General features: G+C 45.9%; 1 protein-coding gene across 1 annotated transcript in view; it reads right to left on the reverse strand.

Moving 5' to 3' along the window:
• LHFPL6 (LHFPL tetraspan subfamily member 6) overlaps positions 1–15,034 on the reverse strand; it is a 139,042-nt gene extending 124,008 nt beyond the window's left edge. The window contains exons 1-2 of the mRNA XM_039566886.1: positions 14,765–15,034; positions 11,729–12,288 (exon numbers count right to left, since the gene is read on the reverse strand). Of these exons, the coding sequence (XP_039422820.1) occupies positions 11,729–12,113 (385 nt within the window). The 5' untranslated portion in view covers positions 12,114–12,288; positions 14,765–15,034. The remainder of the gene's footprint in view (positions 1–11,728; positions 12,289–14,764) is intronic.
• Between the last annotated feature and the right edge of the window lie 5,061 nt (positions 15,035–20,095).

Here is a 20,095-nt window from a genome sequence, read left to right on the forward strand (position 1 = left end):
CCCTGTTCAACAGTGCTCACATGGAGAACAGTTGCCAGAGCATCACTCCACTGCAGCCTGTAAAGGAATCATTTTACTCCTTAATTATTATAACAGCATATTTTGAAACTGTGCTAAGAAAAGCCTGATCTCCCAAACAGAACTGCTTGCATTCATTTGGGGAGTAATCCCTCAAACTCTGGTTAAGGACATGGGACAAAAATGCTGTGCAGCCCATCTTTGTTGGAAACAGCTTCAGTACATTAATTTCTTCAGCTGTTTAGGGGGTTATCAGTAGTCTTGGCTCTGGGCCACCCAGCGTGGCTCAGGGTCTGCATCTTTGCCTCACTGATGAGTTTCAACACTGCAACCTGCTTGAACTTGTAACCTGGCCCAAATAGCCAGATTCTCCTTTTAATGGTCTGCTAGGAAAGCTGGAATACTTTCTGGAGAAAAAGTTTCTAGCAAGAGAGGAGATTTCCAGTACTGAACAAAGCTCTCCAAAACCAGCCATTGTGTTTCTTATAAAAGGATTTCTCATAAAAATGTCCTGACTTTTACCTGTTGATTTTGCAGAATGTGCCTGTAATGGTTTCGGGGCTTGTGTTGGCTGTAAAGAGTTTTATGCCAGTATTTAGTGCCATTCATCATGTTTTTACTGCCAGAAAAAGAACTTGAAAACTAACAGAATTCCTTGAAATCTAAAACACTCTATAGCACAGAAGCCTTATGTTTCCTATTTTCCTGTGCATAACCCATACCACATCTGAAATACCCTCTGCAAGTCAGCAGTACCAAAGAATACATCTGTCTGCAGGTATGGCAAATGGACTTTACAAGGAAGTGAAGTTCCTCTCCTCTCACAGCCCTCTCCATTCCCACTTCCCCTGCTTCCCTCCCTCCCTGCCTCTGACTACTCTCTCCTCTGCTCATACCTTTCTGAGGATGCATTTGAAGTAAAGGAGCTTTTAGGGGAATAGAGGTCATCTGAACTTTAGCCCTGAAAGTAATACGTTTGTCATTTGTTACTAAGCCAAAATTTAGAGGTCTCCTTTTACTTACTCCTTTACAAAGCACACAAGAAATGAGTCAGCATCAGTTCTTATCATATTAGAAATGAAATAAACCCAAATCTCCCTCAATTTCCCCATCTGACTTTGTTTCAGTTAGGACTTCTTTGGAGCAGCAACTGCCTCTGCCTTTTTCCATATCACAATGGATTTCAAGAGTTTCCTGTATTATAACACCAACAACCATAACAGAAGCAACACGGTACACCTGGGAATGTTTGTACAAATTTGCCAGACAGATTGTACTAATCTCCAAACGACATTCAAAGCTCATAGTCATGTAGCAGCACCTGGGCTGAGTCAGAGCAAAATTTGAAGCAAATTTTCTCTCACACATACGCTCCCGAAGGTCCCTCAACATCAGTCTACCCTGGTTTCTTTAAATTCCCCAAACAAAGCACTTTATAGTACATCCTAGTAACCCGTCCCAGTAACTGGCATTCAGCTGTACTGTGCCTGATCTGAATGACTTGTAATGCTCCGAATATCAAGTTTGTCCTCAATTTAAAAAAAAAAAAAAAAGTATTCATAAATAGGCTTTAATTTAGCTGCAGGCTTAGACAAAAACCTGAACTTGTGAAGAAGTCAGGGAGTGCACTCCGCAGAAGTTGTAAGGCCATTTCTTATACACCACTGTGTTAGCAGGTTTCATATCCTTTCACAGGGTGCTGTATTTCAGAAGCAGCTTCTCTTATTCCAGATTGACCATTCATGCCTTTATCTCAATACTTTCTCCAACTCCACATCCCTTTGCATTTATTAGAAAACTATTCTTCTCAAAATAACAATACCAATTTATATTACAAAGGCATCTTTATTGGGAAAAAATGCAAGACAACTGGACTGTCAGATTGGAAAAGAAAGGGTCAAATCTTTACGTTACTATAGAATTCATCTAGTGTTTATCAGAATTCTGTATTTTCTGCTTAATACTCTCTGAAGCTCTTTAGATTCTGCTACAAGATAAAATAACAATGAATTCTAATAAGTAATTGTTTAGGTGTTTCTTCATTATAATTTTTCTTCATATTCCTACAAACTACTGCCAAGCTTACATAAAAGTCTGTTAGCCTAGTAAAGAACTGTACCTGCAAATCAATTCAAAGTGGTCAGTCCTCATGAAAGATTGGGGCTTATCAGGCTTATGCAAGAAAATGTGGACTCAGCTGAGGGTGCAGCAGTCCTCTCAACAAAGACTTTTGTTCTAAGGTGTTAGTCCTCATGCAGTTAATATTCCATACCTGGGGAATTAGGTAGAATCTGGCATCCCATTAAGGTCTCTGCCCTGCCACAGAGCAGCAAACTCCTCCAAATCCCTCTAGTCACAATAAGTAGCAACAGTGCTGAGCTCCAGATCCTCCCTTCCCCTGGGTTCCATTAAGGAATACTGCTGTTGATTTCAACAGGTCGGGCTCTAAGGAAGAGCCATTCTGGAGGGGGAAAAAAGTCTGCCTCTGTTCTCAGATGTACCTGTGACATCAGGGGACTGACAGTGGAACAAACAATGTAAAGGAGATCTAATCAAGCCTGGTGAACCAGCCTTATCACCAGCATTGTCAGGGTGCAGTGACCATGCCCAATTTTTCATGCCTGAGAAGATATAGGACAGCTACTAGAAGGGATCTGTCAAACGCAATATTGCCCCTCTGACCTGTGATGTCTTGTGGTGGGAGTCATCCCAAAAACAAGGACAGGATCCTTTCTTGGTTCTCTGTGACTTAAGGCCATCTTCATATGGTCTGAATGCCACTTAGGACCTCGCACTTGTGCAATATAAAAAGCTTAACATCACTGAAGTCAACAAAGGTGTTCCACAGAACCAAAGGAAATCCTTGAGTGGGAAGCCAGCCCACATGATGGCCACCGCAAAGCAAGTGGCCGTGGTTGGAGTTTTGGGCGTACGAATACATCCTGTGTTTGTTAGTTACACCACACTCCTTCCGAACTGCTCACTGCATGGAGTCCATACACTGGCTGCTCTCAAGTTCTATGCCTCACTTCTTTGAAATGATGGAATATGAAAACTGCCTTATTTTACTTTGTGAAGCCAAAGTTAAAGTCCTAAGATAGTAGAAATGTATATTGGAGAAGTAAAAGGATGTGAGCAAGGAAAGAAAAATGTAGGTTGAATACTGTGAAAGAAAAATTCCATGTGGAATGCATAGTAAGCTGAGTTTCCTAAGAGAAATGAGGAAAAAATAGAAATTACATTGACATTTAACACCAGACTGGACGAAATCCTGGAAAATACACCACTGGGAACATTTCTGTCCTGTCAGTAGGGCATATGACTTCACTCACGCTGGAAAATATTGAAACATTTTGATGCCTGAATGAAGTTCCCAGCAATATTCAAATATCTATTGAAATATCTCAGGAAGCAAAACAAGCCAGATCTTTCAATGCAGAAACAAAATGACTAACTCCAACCCAGGTTCTGCTCTAATCAACACAAATGCAAAGGATCTGAAATGAAGTAACTCTGAATTTCCTCTGACTCCACACCAGCAAAATAGATTATTTGGTCCCCTGCCTCACGTTTTCTAAAGTTTCATTAGGTTATGCAAGCAAAACCTTTTGAAATTAAAAGTGTCACAGAAGTGCTGAGCAGCATTGTTTCTTTCTGATATAAGAAGGGATAAAAAAGCAGGAAGACTGAACTTCATTCTACAGATAAATAAAACAGCACTCCGGGACTTCTTTAGATCAAAAATTCTGTTCTTAATGCAAAATTCTGCTTAAATGCAGCACAGCTGCAGCAATATTCAAAACATTGCTTTTATATTCAACATCAATAGGATGACAAGAGAAGCAAAGAGATTCTTCCCAATATTTTAGCAACATCTTTTTTTTATATAATACATCAGCATTTCCATTTTAAATGTGCTTCCAAAGCACCTAAAATCTTACTTGCAGAATTTGCTCCAGGCTGAAACTCTGCATGGGGCTTTTTTTTCCACTGTATTTAGTCAAAATTTATATTAGGATTAAATATAATTTTTTAAACAAATGAATATGTATTCAAAACAATTCAGTATAAACAATTTAATTCACTGGGGTAGCTCTTCAAGAATAAAGTCATCATCAGAACCACACCCATTTAGACTAATGTCAAATCCAATAATCCTAGAATAGAAATAGTGATGTAATTTGTACTAAGTGTCACTGACTTCAAAGGACGCACAAAAATTTGCAGCCTGTAAGCACCCTGATGCTTTTTTTAGGAAGATTTTGAAACACCAGAAGAGTTATCAGAAGTGGTTGAGAACAGAATTAAAAAGCTAAGACAGCTAAGTATGAGGGCTACTCTCCACATCATTTGTCTTCTTCAAGTTACATCTCCTCTGTTTCAGCAGCATTACAACCCCTGGCTTGCTCTGCACTGTTGTGACCTTGCTGGCAGGGACGGCCTCCTCAGAGCGACTGATTCTGCACCTTAGGAGCAGTAATGTTTATCACTGATCCTTCCTTGCTAACCTGTTTCGTGAAAATGGTGGGTGCCAGCTTAAATAGCAAATTTTGCTAACCAAGTCTCCTTCAGTGGGACTCTAAGCAAACTCCCACAAAAAGCTGTGCTGTTAGATCTGTCAGGGCAGCAGCCTTTAGCAAGGCTGCAGTGGGAACTTCTGTGACCAAGGTGAAGGCAACCATACAAAACAGTATCACATCTTGAAAATATACAGAATGTAAGTCCGCACCTTTCTTTACCTCTTACAGGTAAGTACCTGCTGTCTTGGATTCCCTATCAGTCAGACCTGATGGCCCACGCATCGAGGAAAGATTCAAGTAATACAGTCTGTATCTAATTAAGAGAGCAGGAATCTAAGTAATGTCCTTTTATTAACCGATAGAGGACGTATATTGCATTGGTTCTTATATTGCATTCAGGCTTCAATCCTGAATTTGTCTTATATTTTAACTCCTATCTGAATACAGGAGAGAGAGAGAGCTGGCTTATCTTCAATAAAACATATGCTACAGAATCTTTAAGATAATTTCACTGTCTGAATTCCCTTGTCCTGAACATCTTCCCAAACAGTAACACTTCCCTGCCTTACTTATTCTGGACTCCAAATCTAAATCCAAGAATTTGACTCTAGGCTGTGCCACAGTATGTGAAGATACCTTGTAGTGCTGGGAAGCAAAGACTTAGCATAGGCACAAGCAGTCAGAGGATTCAGTTTAGCAAGTCGAAGTCTAGCTGAAAGGGATGAAGCTGCAAAACTATACAGTGCATTTAATCCTTTGGTGGGTGGCTAGAGAAAACTGGAGAAAGAACTAGTGTGAAACACACCAGCTAAGAAGCAGCTTCTATACAGGTTGTTCTGGTAAAGAAACCACAACAAAGCGCAGCTTACATGGATTAAAAGCCACCTAAGTGTTGGATCTTAAAAGAAAAAAAAAGACAAAATATTCCTTGAGAAAACATAATTTTGCAATGATATATTCTTGGTGCTACATTTTTAACATTTGCATTAATGATCTGGAAGAAAAGCAGTCAGAGTAATTCACCACTGGAACAACTTGTGGAGATCAGGCTTTTCTCAAACTTAATTAAATACCATCTAGAAGGTTTTTTTCCCTCAGAAATACACTCTAGTTCAAACTGAAATTACATGAAGGCTGTCCTATGACCCATTCTACAGCAGACCTCAGACTAAGTAGTCACAGTGTTCTCTGCTGACTTTATTATTGCTGAATCAATGAGCCTATGACATGACACACAGTCACTCACTAGCAAAATTTAAGTGTTGCTTTTCTTGTTTGCTCTTGTTCTGTTACCTTGGGGAGGCTTCTGGTCCTTTCTTTTGCCTCTCCTGCAATGTCTAAATGTGCACACAGATGCTGGATTGGTACCCAGCCTGCAGCTTGTCTTTGTCTAGGATGAGGATTGCCCTGTCACATGTTTACAGGACCACAGCAAAGTCCCTGAAGTTTTGCATTCGACAAGAGGAAGGTGTGACTAAACAGCCCTGAACACCTAACTTGCAGGTGAAAAGAGGCCTTGATGTTGGACAGAAGCAACATCAAGCCCCTCCCTTGCCTCTCCCCAGAAGTTAGCCTTTCAAAAAATATTTTTAGGCTGAAGAGGATGGAAGAACTAAAATGTCATTTTTGCCTTTTTTTTAATGTCTGTTTTTTTTCAGGTACAAATTACAGGCAGAGATGGCAAGAATATGTACAGATGGGGGAAAGGATGAAATTGCTTGGGAGAACCACAAAAGAGTCTGGGATCACTGTTTTCTTGACAGAAGTCTCTTGACCATCTCAGATCTTCACTGTTCCCGCAAGGCTTTTCTCAGTTAAATTTTCTCCCTATAGGCAGAAAATTATGCTGATCTTAGTCTTCCAGGCAGAAAGCAGAAAGCCTCGCTTCAGCTGTCAGATGAAATAATGGTTACTGGTCAGCGCCTTTTCCTCCAGCTGCACAAAAACCTTTCCCAGAAGTTTCTAGTTCCTGTAGTCAACTGGAACTACTCTTCGCAAAGCCCCTTTCTTAGCCAGCCTCAGAATCAAGACTGTTTTGCTCCCCTTGAACCCCACAGCTGTCTTTAACTGCCAGCCATGTTTCTTGAAGCACAACTTCATTTCAGTGACTCCATCTCTCCAAAGAGCCTCTTCTTACATTTTTAACTGTCTCCCCAAGCAAATCCTTTGAGGGAGAGCTTCTCTACATGACCCCACAAGGCCACAACTTAGCATTCCTTCCTCCTCTGTCCCTTACATTTTAGTATCATCTCACCTGCAAAGTCATATTCGTCCATTAATATGCAAACAACTTGCAGATTATGTTTAGATCTGTCTCTTTAAAATCTTTATCCCAAAATTGCAAAGGCTTTCTCTGAGATTTCATCACAGACAATGCAGGACCAGAACATCACCCCACACTCGACATTCTCCTCATCTTGAGGGATCAGTCCTTATTTTTCTGCCCTCTGCACCCAGCAAATGTTTGCCCTGAGCACCTTATGAGTGATGGAAACTATTATGGCCTCTACTGGCACAGAACACTTGGAGAAGGATTCTCCAGCAATTTCATATAGTACTGAGAGCATTTTTCATAAGGCCACATTTTACTTTCTGAGACAAAATCAGAAGTTGTTAGGAACTGTGTCCCCTTTTTCTCGAATAACCAAATGCTCCTTTCATCACCCCCTGTTTCAAGAGCTCTCCAGATTTTCTAACCAGCAATTCAAGGACCATAGTTTTGGGAGTTTCAGCTCTTCCACATAAGGGAAACAAGACAGAGAAATAAGGAGAGGAAGAGTAGACGCCACTGACAACTTTGCTCATTTAACAAAGGGAGTAGCAAAACTCGTGCTTCGTTAGAGTGCAATCAATGAATGCTAAAGATGACAGTAAACGTGCCAGTTACTGACAGCCACATGGCTACCACAGTCATGGAAAGGGTTCACTTCTCACATGGCACTCAGAATCAGGGCCATAGTAACAGGTTCAGAGAGGTGTCTCAGCCAGCAGACTGGTTCATGCTCTGTTCCCTCGGATCCGTACTCTGAGCTTCGTTTAGCTGTTCTACGCAGCAAAAGGGAGTTCTGAGCTAGTGAAGATTTCATTCCTGCATGCTGACCATTTTAATGAAAAGCTTCACCTTGCCAGCGTAATGCTCTTTAAATTGGCCATCCTTGCAGTACTTGTGCCTTTTGATCCACTGCCTCTCATAAAACTGGCTAACCTTTAAGTTCATTATGTTCTTAAAAATATTGCTATGTTCTTAAAATCATTGCTCTGCATTTAGAGAGTGAAACTATTCACCAAATTAGTATGTCATATCCGAGCTACCTACCTGCAAATTTCTTGTTTCTCCATTTAAGTGGAATTGACTTGCCACGGCACAATGAAAAGGAGATCAATAATTACAGACTCCAATTTGCCAAAGATTTGTTAAACTTCACTCCTTGCTGTCATATCCCCTATAATTATGGTCGAAGACTGTATCCATCTACATGACTGTGCCCTCAAGAGGTTACAGATAGCATAACTTTCACCTCCATTGTCATTTCTTCGAAGCAGTCCAAGAGAGATGTCCAGGAGGCATGTTCTGAGAGACCACAGCATCAGTTTGCCAGCTGTGGACTGCAGACCACTGATGTCCACTGCAGAAAAGCCTGGCCTTGGGAGGTTGGATACTTCTTGTCACCCACCACCAAATTGCCTTAGAAAAAGCTAAAAGCATTTGTTTTTCATGCACGCAATTGCTGTAATGGTTACAGAGCTGCCACGTGATCATGTATGGGAAAGGAAGTGGCTCCCACAGTTGTGAAAATGAGGAAAAGTCTATGATGCAATCTTTCTAGTAGGAACAAAAACTCCACGTTTCATCCCAGAGTCATCTTAAAATACATGTATGCTCTGTAGCCAGGATCATCTGAAATCGCAAATACAGACTAAGTACATAGGATCAAGCAATATCCAAAGAGCCCTTCTGACTCTGCCTAGATCTACAATTTCTTGCAGGTTCTGCCATTCCATTTTCATCAGAAGAGCAGATTTATGGTATAAGCACTCATGAATAATTCACTCCCTTGAGCTGCCACATGCAACTTGGGGAAATCCCAGCTATAAAACCTTGGCACCATTTAGCTAGCACAAGCTGCACTACTTTTTTACAGGTGTTATTCCACTGACCTACTTGGAGTTATTCCTCCTTCACAATGCTAGAAGAAAAGGATCAGGCTGTTTGCTTACCAGCTCTGGTAAGCAAACCTCTCTGCCCCCTCTTCATAGCAGTAAAAATGCTTCTAGTGTTGGAGTAAGTTTTAGCAACCTTAGTGCTTTGGCTCACCATAGCTTCAGTGGCTTGTACATCTACCCTGCTCTTGGGCCTCCTGTAATAATCCATTCTCCATTGGCTCACTTCCTCCTCAAGTCTGTGTTTTTTAAATCATGTGGAGAAACTTACTTGGATCCTAAACAAAAGGAACACAAGTAAAGACATAAACTAGCGACACTGAACCTGTCTTTATGCTGGTTTCTAACTTCAAGAGAAATGTGGTTTATTCCAACACTTACCCTCTGTCACTGGAGCAAGAGCCCCAGAAGGGTATGGGTGTAGATGCCTCAGACAAAAAGAAAGTGAAACCGTTTAGCCACCTCCCTGTCCTAACGAAGAGGATGAATTAATAGCATCACTCAGTGGCTGCTTATTTTCCTAGGCTTTTCCTTCATACAAAGCTAGCTGGGAGTTCTTCTCCCCAGTTAAAAAAAAAAAATTATAAACGTTTTATTTGATAAGATCTCTAAGTGGAGACCAACTAAATGACAATGAGTGCACTGCCACCAAACCATATTCAAAGCCCACATCATGATTGACAGCTAAACCTACAACTGCAATACAGGGAACAAAGAGCTGGCATTCCCTGTTTGTAAATAAGGTGAACAGCTCACGGCTATCTTGACATAAAACAACATAGTAATTATAGTGCCTAAGTTAGACATCTAAGTAAATGTAGTCATGTCATTTAAACAATTAACCTACACTGATTTATAGCAGCTAAGGATCTGATGAGGGATGTAAGAAACTCCTCTTTACCCTAATATGTCCCTTCAGTTTATCCAAATTACTGGCTTTCACCACCTGGCCTCTGCCTTGTGCCCCCCCAGTTAGGTTTTAAGCAGGTTAAGAAATTATGGTTCTCACTTTGGTCTTCTCTTACACACTTCCAGCAGTGCTGAATGAAATGCGAGACAACCATAAAAGCCAGTAGAGGGGAAAATTAGGCATGCTGTGTAACTAATGTCTGAACTGTAAGCAAAGTTGTGGGCAATTTTCATTTCATATCACAGGTTCACATTTCTTTGAATTGTCACCTACTGAGAACAAGCACTACCTGCTCATGCCCTTTCAGGCAGGATGGGATGCTGCCTGATCAGCTTGGACAAGCTTCAGGGGTTGCCATGGTGTGCTCTCAAGGAACCTCTCACCTCCTTGCCCAGGAGCCACCATCCTGCCTCAGAGAAGGGAGCACACCTTCAGCCCACACCAGTGTCATGGGGGAGCGGGGTTCCTCCTGCATCACTCGGCCATCTGCCTGCTGCTGGGGCTGCCGTGTTTGCTGGGATGGCTGTAAGCAAACAGCTGGAAGCTCCCCTGCTGGCCCTGTTCCACAGGCACACGGGGGAGCATGGTCACGAGAAAGGGGCCAAACACAAATTAAAACCAGATGAGCCGAGACAGCAGTTGGAAAGAGGGGGTGGTTAAAGCCTGTGATGGCTCTAAGAGAAAAAAGTCAGACAAAGCGGGCTTGCAGATTGTCACCAAACTGAAAACCTCCTCCACCCCCGACTGCCTGGCTGGAACTGTATAATGGAGCAGGTTTCAAGAAACCGCAGCTCCCAGAAGAGTTAACTCTCCAGCAGCTGCTGCACTTTCAAATTGTCAGACAGATTAAACACAGGAATGCCTGTGGGCCACAAAACTGAGGGTGAAGTGATGGGTCAGCTTGCTCTAAAGTGCAGAAACTACTCAAAAATTTGGAGAGAGGACTCCCTCTGGCCAGGGGGGAGTTACACTGGTATCGTCTGGCTGGAGGCTTGGCACAGGGCCCTTTCCCTGCCTCAGCTGTCCACACCAAGCTGGACAGTTAGTGGAGTTTTTGTCTTGTGCTTCCTTAGAAGCTGCAGACATGGCATGTAACCAGACTGCCCTTGCAGGGCAAGCATGTGTTTGGAGGGGAGAGAAGTGAGGGTTCCACTACAGTCCACTCCTCTGGGGCATGAGCCAGGGTGCCTGGCTGGAATCAGACACTGCAGGGCACCCAGAAAGCTGGCACCTGCACTGCCTCAGCATCCAAAGCTCAGAGAAACATGTTACCTTATGGGGGCAAGTGAGTGCGAGCAGTGGAGCGCTTGAATAAGGCAAAAGTGAGTGCCACTGATCCGCATGTCACCGATAACAAGAGGGTGATGATTTACTGGGAAAACTGCCCTGCAAAAAGCACGCTTGTGGATCCTATTTATTGTCTCATACCCTTCAAATACTCTTACAGTTACAGAGACGCCACACAATTACAAGTTAGAAAAAGGAACAGAGGTAATTCTCCCACACACTGTCTAGCCCATGGAGCCAACAAACCTGTGGCACCATCAGCGGGCAGCGTGGGTCAGCCAGCCCAGCAGGGCTCCTCCCAGGAGATGGTAGGCCACCTCCATCAGGGATAAACAATTCACACTTCAAACCCGGGCCAAAAGCTTGTTGCCAGATCCGTGCAGTGGCAGACAGCAGAGCTGGAGGGAGCTTTGCCAGTATTAGGGGTAGGAAGGAGAAAGAGAGGTTGTTCCCATATAACACAGCCTCTCCTCTGCCAAACCACAATGCTCCATGTGGATCTGTAGCCCACATGCTTCTCCAGGTACGTCCAACTCAGCTCACAAAACTGCTGTGAAGATGCTGGCCCACAGAAGTTGACTTGCCACGCTGCTCTCAAAGGTCACATAATGACCAGACAGGGGCTTGAGCACAAGAGAGCACAGGCCACTGTGTCTTTGGGCCACTTTCAGGCAGCCACACAACCAGATCAGTCATTGAGGGAGCCAAGTGGTCTCCCTCTCTAGGAGAAAGTCTGAATCACCCCTTCCTCTTCCCAAAGCACCAGGGGAGTCTCCACACGTGCAAACAAATAGCCTGGACACCCCCATCCCCTCATCGCAAGAGCACTTACCCCCCAGGAACTGGATGCCTCCTGCCACCCTGCCCACGGTCCTGGAGATGAGCTCGGACACACAGCAGCCCATGAGCGCTGTCAGGGCCACCAAGAGAAGCAGCCCGCAGCCCAGGCCCGTCACCACCGTGCAGATCCTCCACTCGGCGCTTGGGATGGCCTGGAAGGAGGCATAGCGGCCACACTGCTCCACCATCACCGTCATCTGGCGGCTCTCATCCCGAATCGGGTAGGAACACCTCCGGAAAGTGCCGAAGGAAACAGACTTCTCCAGCTGAGACCCCAAGAGCCAGTAGGGCATGAAGAAGCCAACACAGGAGGCAGCAGCACAGAGGAAGGAGAGGAAGGCCCAGACGACGCCGGCACAGGTGAGGCTGGAGGCCATCTTTGTATCTGCTCCAAGACCCCTCACAATAGGAAGACACAAAAGTAACTGTGTATTTTAGAGCAGTTTTATGGATAATCCGGAATCTTTCAGCCTTGACAAATCCTCACACTCGGAGAAGCTTGGATCCTAACAGCCGGGGGAATATTTCCTCCCATCATGAAGTCAAAGGTCCCTAATTAAATGACAAAACACAAAAAAGGAGAAAAATACAAGTTCAGTAACACTGACATTAGAAAAAAATATTTGTCTGCCAGAGTGTTTTTCCTTCCTAGGGGACTTCTGAAGTAGACATGCCACTTTTCTGTCCCACCCTTGCAAGAAGACCCTACAATCATTCTCAGTGACACCAGCTTCTGTGGTCAGTGTGATGGTGGTGACAGGCAGCCCAGCTGGCACAGGCTGCTGTGCACATCCAGGAACACTCTGCAGCCACCTTCAGGGGCTCCCTGTGTACTTGCCTCACTCTTCTCCACTGTACATCCTGATCTTTCCAGTACCGATAGAAAAAATAGATGAGGTCTTGCTTATCCTTAGTTAGCTAGACCTTCCTCCTGCAATACCTGGATAATGTACTTCACTTTATAGATGGTCCTGCCACTTCAGTGCAAGACCACTCACAGTGCCTAAGGTATTTCAAGATCAGACTCTTGTGACAGAAGTAAAATTTATTAGCACAACCCCAAAAGAAGTGTTACAAGACGACATTTTTTCCAGCACTCCAAGTTGTTTGGCATCTCTGTGCAAAAGTAGCCTTTTATCACTTGATGTCCCAAAGTGCCAGAAACCTGAACTCCAGGTGGGCTTCTGGTAAGTGAAGACATTGCCACATCTTTTGGATTCACCCCTACACAACTCCAAGAAGCACACAATTAAAACACAGAGGTCTCTCTTCATATTCCTGCTTGCATTCAGCCCAGCTCTTTTTTGCCTCTTCCCAGCTCAAACCCAGGAGCCATAACCCTTTTGCATCCTTGTCAGACAACTCCCAGCCTTTAAGCTCAGTATCAGTGCGGCCAAGTGCATTTGACTGTCACAGAAACCTACATGCCATTCCCAGAGGCTGGGGGTGTATTTCTTGTTAAATTCATGCTGGATCATTATTCTAACTGCATTTGTAAATTTATGATCTTTTCTCACAGTTGCTGCCAAATTAATTCTGATAGCTATTTACAAGGGCTTTTTCTTCTAAGCATGATTAGACGCCAGTCAGTGAATCCAATTCATGAAGAGGCAATAAAATGAATACTACTTCAGCACAAGGAGGGAATGTAGAGAAAGTTTGTCAGTGAAATTAGCCATGTGCACTACACAAAAGTTTGTTTACTTTTAAAACACTAAGAAGAAGAAATCTCTTCTGTAATATTAAAAAGGCCTCTGCTGCTACTGAAGAAGAGTACACCTATCCACCCATAGCCTATCCACAGAAATGCCTTTCAACCTGCAAAACGCCAAACCCCTGGGGATAAAAACTTGCCAGAGAGGCATAGGGGGGGCCACCATTCCTCCAGAAGCATCATCTAGAGAAGGATCTGTCTGTGTCTTGGCGTGGCAACAAAAGTCTAAGCCAAAGTGGGTCACGGCACGTAGGGGAGTTCATTCCCTGAATCCCGGGAGGAGGTACGGCTGCAAATAGGGGACAACATGGAGGGTCGCAGGGGTAAGACCCTGCAAATCCTCCGGCTCCAGCGAGGCAGCAGGTTTGGCTCACCGGAGCCTGCCAGCTCACAGCCTGGGCGCTCTCCCGGGAGGCGGACTCGCCCCTCCGGCCCCGAAACCCCGCTCCCCGCCCTCCAGGGGTAGGAGGGGGCGGCGGAGAGATACGGGTTCCCCCGAGGGAAGGCGGCGGCCGGGAACCAAAACTCGCCGGGGTGATGCCAGGAAAAAACTGCGGGCGAGCGGGAGCAGTGCCCACCAGAGCCGGCAGGGTGGGGGGTGCCGGGCGGGGCAGGCTGGGGGGCAGGAGAGCCGGGAGGGGCAGGGGATCCGGGACGGGCAGGAGACGCGGGAGGCGAAGGGGTGGTGAGGACAAGGGGTCCGAGAGGAGCAGAGTGGGAGGGAAAGGAGAATGCGGGCGGGGACGGGCTGGAAAGGCAGAGGTGCCGAGAGTGCGGGGAATCCGGGTGGCCAAGAGGATTGAGAGCCGGGAAACAGCGGGGACGGGAAGGGAAAGCGGTCCGGGGTGACAGGGAGATACGGGAAGGACGGGGGCCCGGGAGAGGAAGGATTCAGGAAGACAAGAAAATGAAAGGGCTGGGAATCCGAGCAGGGAAAGGAGTCTACAGAGTCCGGTGCAACGGGCAAGGGATGCGGCCAGGCTGGGTGTCGGAGCGGGGAAAAGGAACGCAGGAGGGACAGAGGGTCCGGGGATGAAGGGGATGTGGCCGTGCGGGGTGGGGAGGGGTCGGGGAGGAAAGAGACGTTCTGAAGGCTCGTGGATCCGGAGTCATGCAGGGGATGCAACGTACCGGGAGCGAGGGAGGGCAGGGGTTCGAGAAGGGAAGGGGGTACAGGGGATCCGTAAGGGGCAGCGGATTCAGCCGCGCAGGGAGTGCGGGAGAGGCGGTGTCTGGAAGGAGCAGGAGTGGCGAGGGGTCTAGGAGTGCCAGGATGGGGGCAGGCGCGGTGCCGGGGAGCGAAGGGCTACTTACGGACACGCCGGGCGTGTAGGCTGCCCGCCGCGGCTGCCGGGAGCACATGGGCGCGGGGCCGGCGGGCGGCGGCCGCCCCAAGCGACTCTACCCGCGGTCCCGGCGCGGAGGCGACGCGGGAGCTCCGAGGCGGGCGGGACCGGGACCGGGACCCTCCCCAGCCCGGCCCGTCCTTTCCTCCGCACGTTCCTGTCTCCCCCCGTTTGATTCCTCGGGAGGCAGCGCACTCCGCCGCCTCTCCTCCCCCTTCCCCGCCACCGCCTCCCCGGGCGGGACCCGCCGCGGTCGGCGCAGTTGCGGGGCCGCGGACGGGGCCGGGGGCGAGGGGCCGGGCGGCGGCGGGGGAGCGGCGAACGGGAGAACGGGGGCGCGTCCCCGAGCCCTCACGGGGCGGGGCGGTGGTCCCGGCCCCGCGGGGTCGCAGTGGGGTGGGTCCCGGCTTCCCGAGGCCGCCCTGGACTGGGACGGGGGGGTTCGGGTCCCGGGGCCGGAGCGGTGGGTGCCGGGGCGGACTGATGCGGGGCCGGGTTGGTGCGGGGTGGCGGGGAGCGCTGCGGCGTCGCCGGGCTCGGCGGCTTAGTGCGGGGTGCGCGGGGCGGTGAAGACGGGGACGGAGAGGAGGAAAGAGCAGGAGAGGAGAGGGGGGGAAAGCCGGCGAAGAAGGAGTGTTTGAAGGAAAGGGGGAAGGCTGCAGTCCTTACATGGGAAAATATGGACTAATCTGATGGTGTGCGTGTGATAAGAACTGTGTCTGTCTCTGCATGCGAGCTGCTGATCCAGCATTTTGATCGCAACAGTTCCCGAGCTGGTCTACAGCGAGAGTAAATGGGATCACAGTACCAAGCAGCTCATCCCGGATGGGTTAGGTCAAGCGGAGAGACAGGAGCTTCAGCCCTTTCCCAGAGTGACTTAAGAGGGAAAGTTTTGAGGAGGGGTTGCCTTCTGCACACAGAGCCTCTGGGAGAAAAAGACATTTCCTATTCTGGTTTTTCCTCTACGCCCAAAAACATGAATATATTTCTCAGATATAAGACAATTTTATGACAAGTTTAAATTATGTCAGCACCAGACATGCAAAATCTCTTCGGTAATGTTTCTTTTACAGTTCTGGCGTGTGATTTAAACACCATTCATTAATATTATTAATGCTAAATGGAAGTGAGGTTTATTGCACTCAGTCTGCATTTACACCATTTAATAGTAACAGCAGCTATTTTCAGGATTAAATTACAAAGCTGCTTTATTGTCTTTTTAAAATTAGACTTCCATTTTTTCCCCCTATAATGCAAAGTCTTAAAATCAGAACATTACTGAAAATGCATATTTTCCCAAGGGATAAGAAATGAATTGGAAAGTATCTAGCATGATCGAGTTTTCCACCCTAACATTTCAAGTGTATTTAAGGAAATGTGCTTCAAAGAATCAAGAAGTCAGTTAAATATAGGCTGAATGCTAGAATATATGCAATAAAGTGCTTCACAAGGAAGACAATGAAGGCATAACCCCAAAGCAGCCATACCCACAGCTGACTACCCCTAGGCTACATCCACCTAGTATACATCTATAGTAATGTGGATCAATCTGGTGTTGGATCTCGTGTTGAGGACCTAAATGATGTTCACACTTTTCAACAGTTTTTTCTTCAGATTCACTCCAGGCTGGGTCTGTGGACTGAGGGCCCCATGAGAACTTAGAACACATCTGATAGACTTCTGGCACCTGTCTTCTGCTATATTGCTATCTGAATCCACTCTGTGTACTCACCTCTGCTGGGTAAAATAAAACGTGGTAAGTGAGGATGATCTGGAGATTCACTTCAAAAGCACGCCCTTGATTCACACCAAAACATGAAAGTGGATGTGCCCACAGGGTGTCTGACAGAAAGGGAGCTGGTATGACTTTCCCAAAGCTGAGAGCTGGAGCCTGCTCCACAGCATACCATCCTCCCCTCAAATCACCTTTCTGCCTGGTGCTGTGCCTCCACCCCCAAGCATGCACGAGCTCTCAGGTCTCCACTTCTACAAGGAGCTCTGCACTTTTTGGTGAGTGTAGACACTCCTTGTTTACCTCTCGCATGCCTTCACTTGGCTCAGTGCAGTATTTTACCCCCTGCTATTCATTTTACCAACGCCTGAAATGACAGGGATACTAAGCTAGTATTGTGTCATTGGAACTCTGTTCTTGGTGTAAAGAAAGAGAAGACTTGAGTACTGTTATTAAATCCTCAATTGTTTGAAGACTAAGGTCTGTCATTCTTTCCTTAGCCAAAGGCCTGGGTTATAATGAAACTGCGATAAATATGTCTAAATTAGGCGTGTGCTGGGATCAGACACGGGTAGAAATTGCCTGGCATTGAAATGACTGTGGAAAAACTTCTGTTTCACACATGGAAACTGTTTCTCAGTTAAAACTGGCATTGGAAGCCTAGGGAGAAGCAAACAAGCATACATTTATTCATGCAATTTTTCTCTTGCATGGTATATGCCAAGGTCCCCAAGTCAGTGTTTGCTTTGCTAATGGCGTCTCTACAGCAGTTCATTTACTTGCCTTATATGGCTTGTACATTCTCTGAGCTGCTGCCATTCTGCTTTCCCTCATGGAAACTGTACATTGAATTCTGCATCTCTCCTGAAGCATCTCATCTTGCCAGCTGTCTCTGAATGCCCCCACAAGCTGGCTACATGACTTAGTCACTTTCAGGGAAATAAGCTTTATTTCACAATCCATCTTCTGTCCCATGAGTTGTGTTTTGATTAGGAACAAATTAAACACATTGTGTATATAAGGTAACATCCAAATTCTCATTCCATTTCTTTCCTAATGTTTAAAACTCAACATGCTTCAACTGTATCAACATTTCATTCCCCTTTCAGGATCATTGTGCTTGGATGTATTTTACTTGAAAGTTAGCGGAAATATTTCTATCCCCATCTAACCTGTTTGAAAGAAAAGGGGAGTTATTACATTGTGCTTTAGGATTCACAATCTTTCTTGTAACCACAGAAGTAGACACCTCCTCAGAATAAAGCAATAAAAAACACATGGTCCTCAGGGTCTTGTCTATACTGAAATAGCAGCTGGTTTTAAAATTGTTCCTGGTGTTTGGATTTTAAGAGAATCTGCTTGTGAGAAATCTTCATAGTTGGTTGAGGGAACCTGAGCCACGGATTACTTTCTGTTGCAACCACTGAAGTCAGACTGAATCAAACACCCATGAATACAGTCAGAAAACTACCCTAGCAGGGAGATGGGAAAATATGCTTATAGATTTTACCATTTTGCTTCTCCTCGATCCATTGACTATGCTGCTGTTACAGCTGGGGCACTACAGACTTGATGGAGCTAATCAGCACAGCAGAATAAAGACAGAAAATCCTGTCACTGTACCTAAATCAATCCTGGCTAATATACACATCACAGGCTCAACCACAGGCTCTTTCATTACGGTATATCCTGTAAGACAACATAAAATGCCAGAGGGGAGTGTGCAGGTTCCTGAACCCCAAGGAAAATGAAGCAGCTACCAAACCTCTATCTCGTTCTTCAGTCTTTGATCAGAAAAAGAACCAAGAGGGTTTTATCTTTCAGGCCAGCATCCGTTTTCGGTTGTGTGATCTGCAGGACAGTGATCACACCAAAATGGTTCCGAGCATCTCACAAAACTGGATCTTCAGGTCGTGTCTCTACTCGATTCTAAATGAAAAAGGAAGGTATATGTACTACAATAGACTTGAGAGTATGTACCAGGAGCAGCAGAAAGTCAATCCAATTATTCAAATACAGTCTCCAGAAACCAAACAGACAAGTACTGTTAGAGAAATAACCTGATAATTAGTGTATTTGCCTGAAATTACGTCCAATCTTGCAGCAGCTGGGGGGAAAAAAAAAAATCAACTCAACAGACAGAAAAAGAGAACTCCAACACCTGCAAATTTCTCAGAGGAAGGTAAGAAAACAAATTCAGGTGACCATATCCTGTCCATCCGTATGGTGTTCTTCCAAGTCAAACAAATTGCATGTTTTCTACTCTGGGTGGAACTAGACACCTGGGTAGATTTTGAGCTGTTGTATCCAGACCTGAATCTTGGCCTATAAACTTAGCTCTAACCAAAAGATCCTCTCTCCACTTCTATTCTAATAGGATCCTATCATTAATACTTATTTTTCTGGTGGTTCTTGTGGTAAATTCTGTGAATTCTCTTACTAACAGTTCATGAACAAAACTTGCCATATTTCTGAAAGAGAGTTGTCTTACTGGATACAGTGCTGTTGGTGCTAACATCAGTCTTTTAATCTCTGGGTGCACATAAAAATAACATGTCAATGTAAAACAAAAGAGGAAAACAATCTTTATTATTTGCCATAAACCCTCCGTATGTTGTTTCATCTTTTAAGTTACTACTTATCATCTATTATATAAAAGCCACCAGGTGGTCTGCATTTTGCAAGGCTCTAAAAGAGTAGCTACAGCTATTGATTTTCTCTTTTGTGTCCTGCTGATGACAAGCCTGGTGGCTGTGAGAGAGGTCAAGGAGGTTTATTCTGCACCAGCCCCACGGCTGAAGGGAGGAATGCCTGCTCTGGCCTCACAAACACTGCCAAAGTGACTGAGCTCTGAGATTACAGGTCCCAGACCCGTCCTCCTTTACCAGGGAATTGTCTTAGCCCTGCACAAACCCAGGAAAAACATGTGGCTGGTTTCAATCCTGCATTTCCACTATTCTTAATTGGACTTTTTAAAATTAGGAACATCTGGATGATTGCTTTCCCAGTAAGAAATGCTCATCTACTGGCAGCCAGCTTTCCGTGCATGTAGACTCAATACAAATAATTTAATAGTGTCATCTTACTTATGAGTGGGACATCTGTCTATCTTCCCCAGATGTTGTTAAAGAAAGATGTGGGGAACGTACAAAGAGCAGGTCTTGCCGCGGTGCTTTCTCACACTGAGTGGCGGGCGCGTTTGGAGACATGAGTTTGTTTAACGACACGTGCAACAGCAAGGAGATTTTTCTTTTCACTTTAAAGCCTCAGCCTGGGATCAGCTTTCAGCAGGAGGTCCCAGTTTCCCCGCAGGGCCCGGACCATGCCGGTGCCCCGGCGATGGGGTGCCCGGGGCGGCGGGCGCGGGCTCTGCGCTGCTCGACAGTGACACTCGGTGGGCGGCGGGGCCGGAGCAGGGCTCGGGGAGGCCGGGACGGGCGAGCCGGGGGCACGGGAGCCTCACACCTCCGAGCCCCGCGGGGCTGGCGCGGGTTGTGCCCTGGCCCCTCCGGAGCGTTTGATGCGGCTGCAGATGAGGAAGGGCGTGCGTGTGAAAAGCGGGGGCAG

The sequence above is a fragment of the Corvus cornix genome, chromosome 1 (assembly GCF_000738735.6).
Source record: "Corvus cornix cornix isolate S_Up_H32 chromosome 1, ASM73873v5, whole genome shotgun sequence".
Lineage (NCBI taxonomy): Eukaryota > Metazoa > Chordata > Aves > Passeriformes > Corvidae > Corvus > Corvus cornix.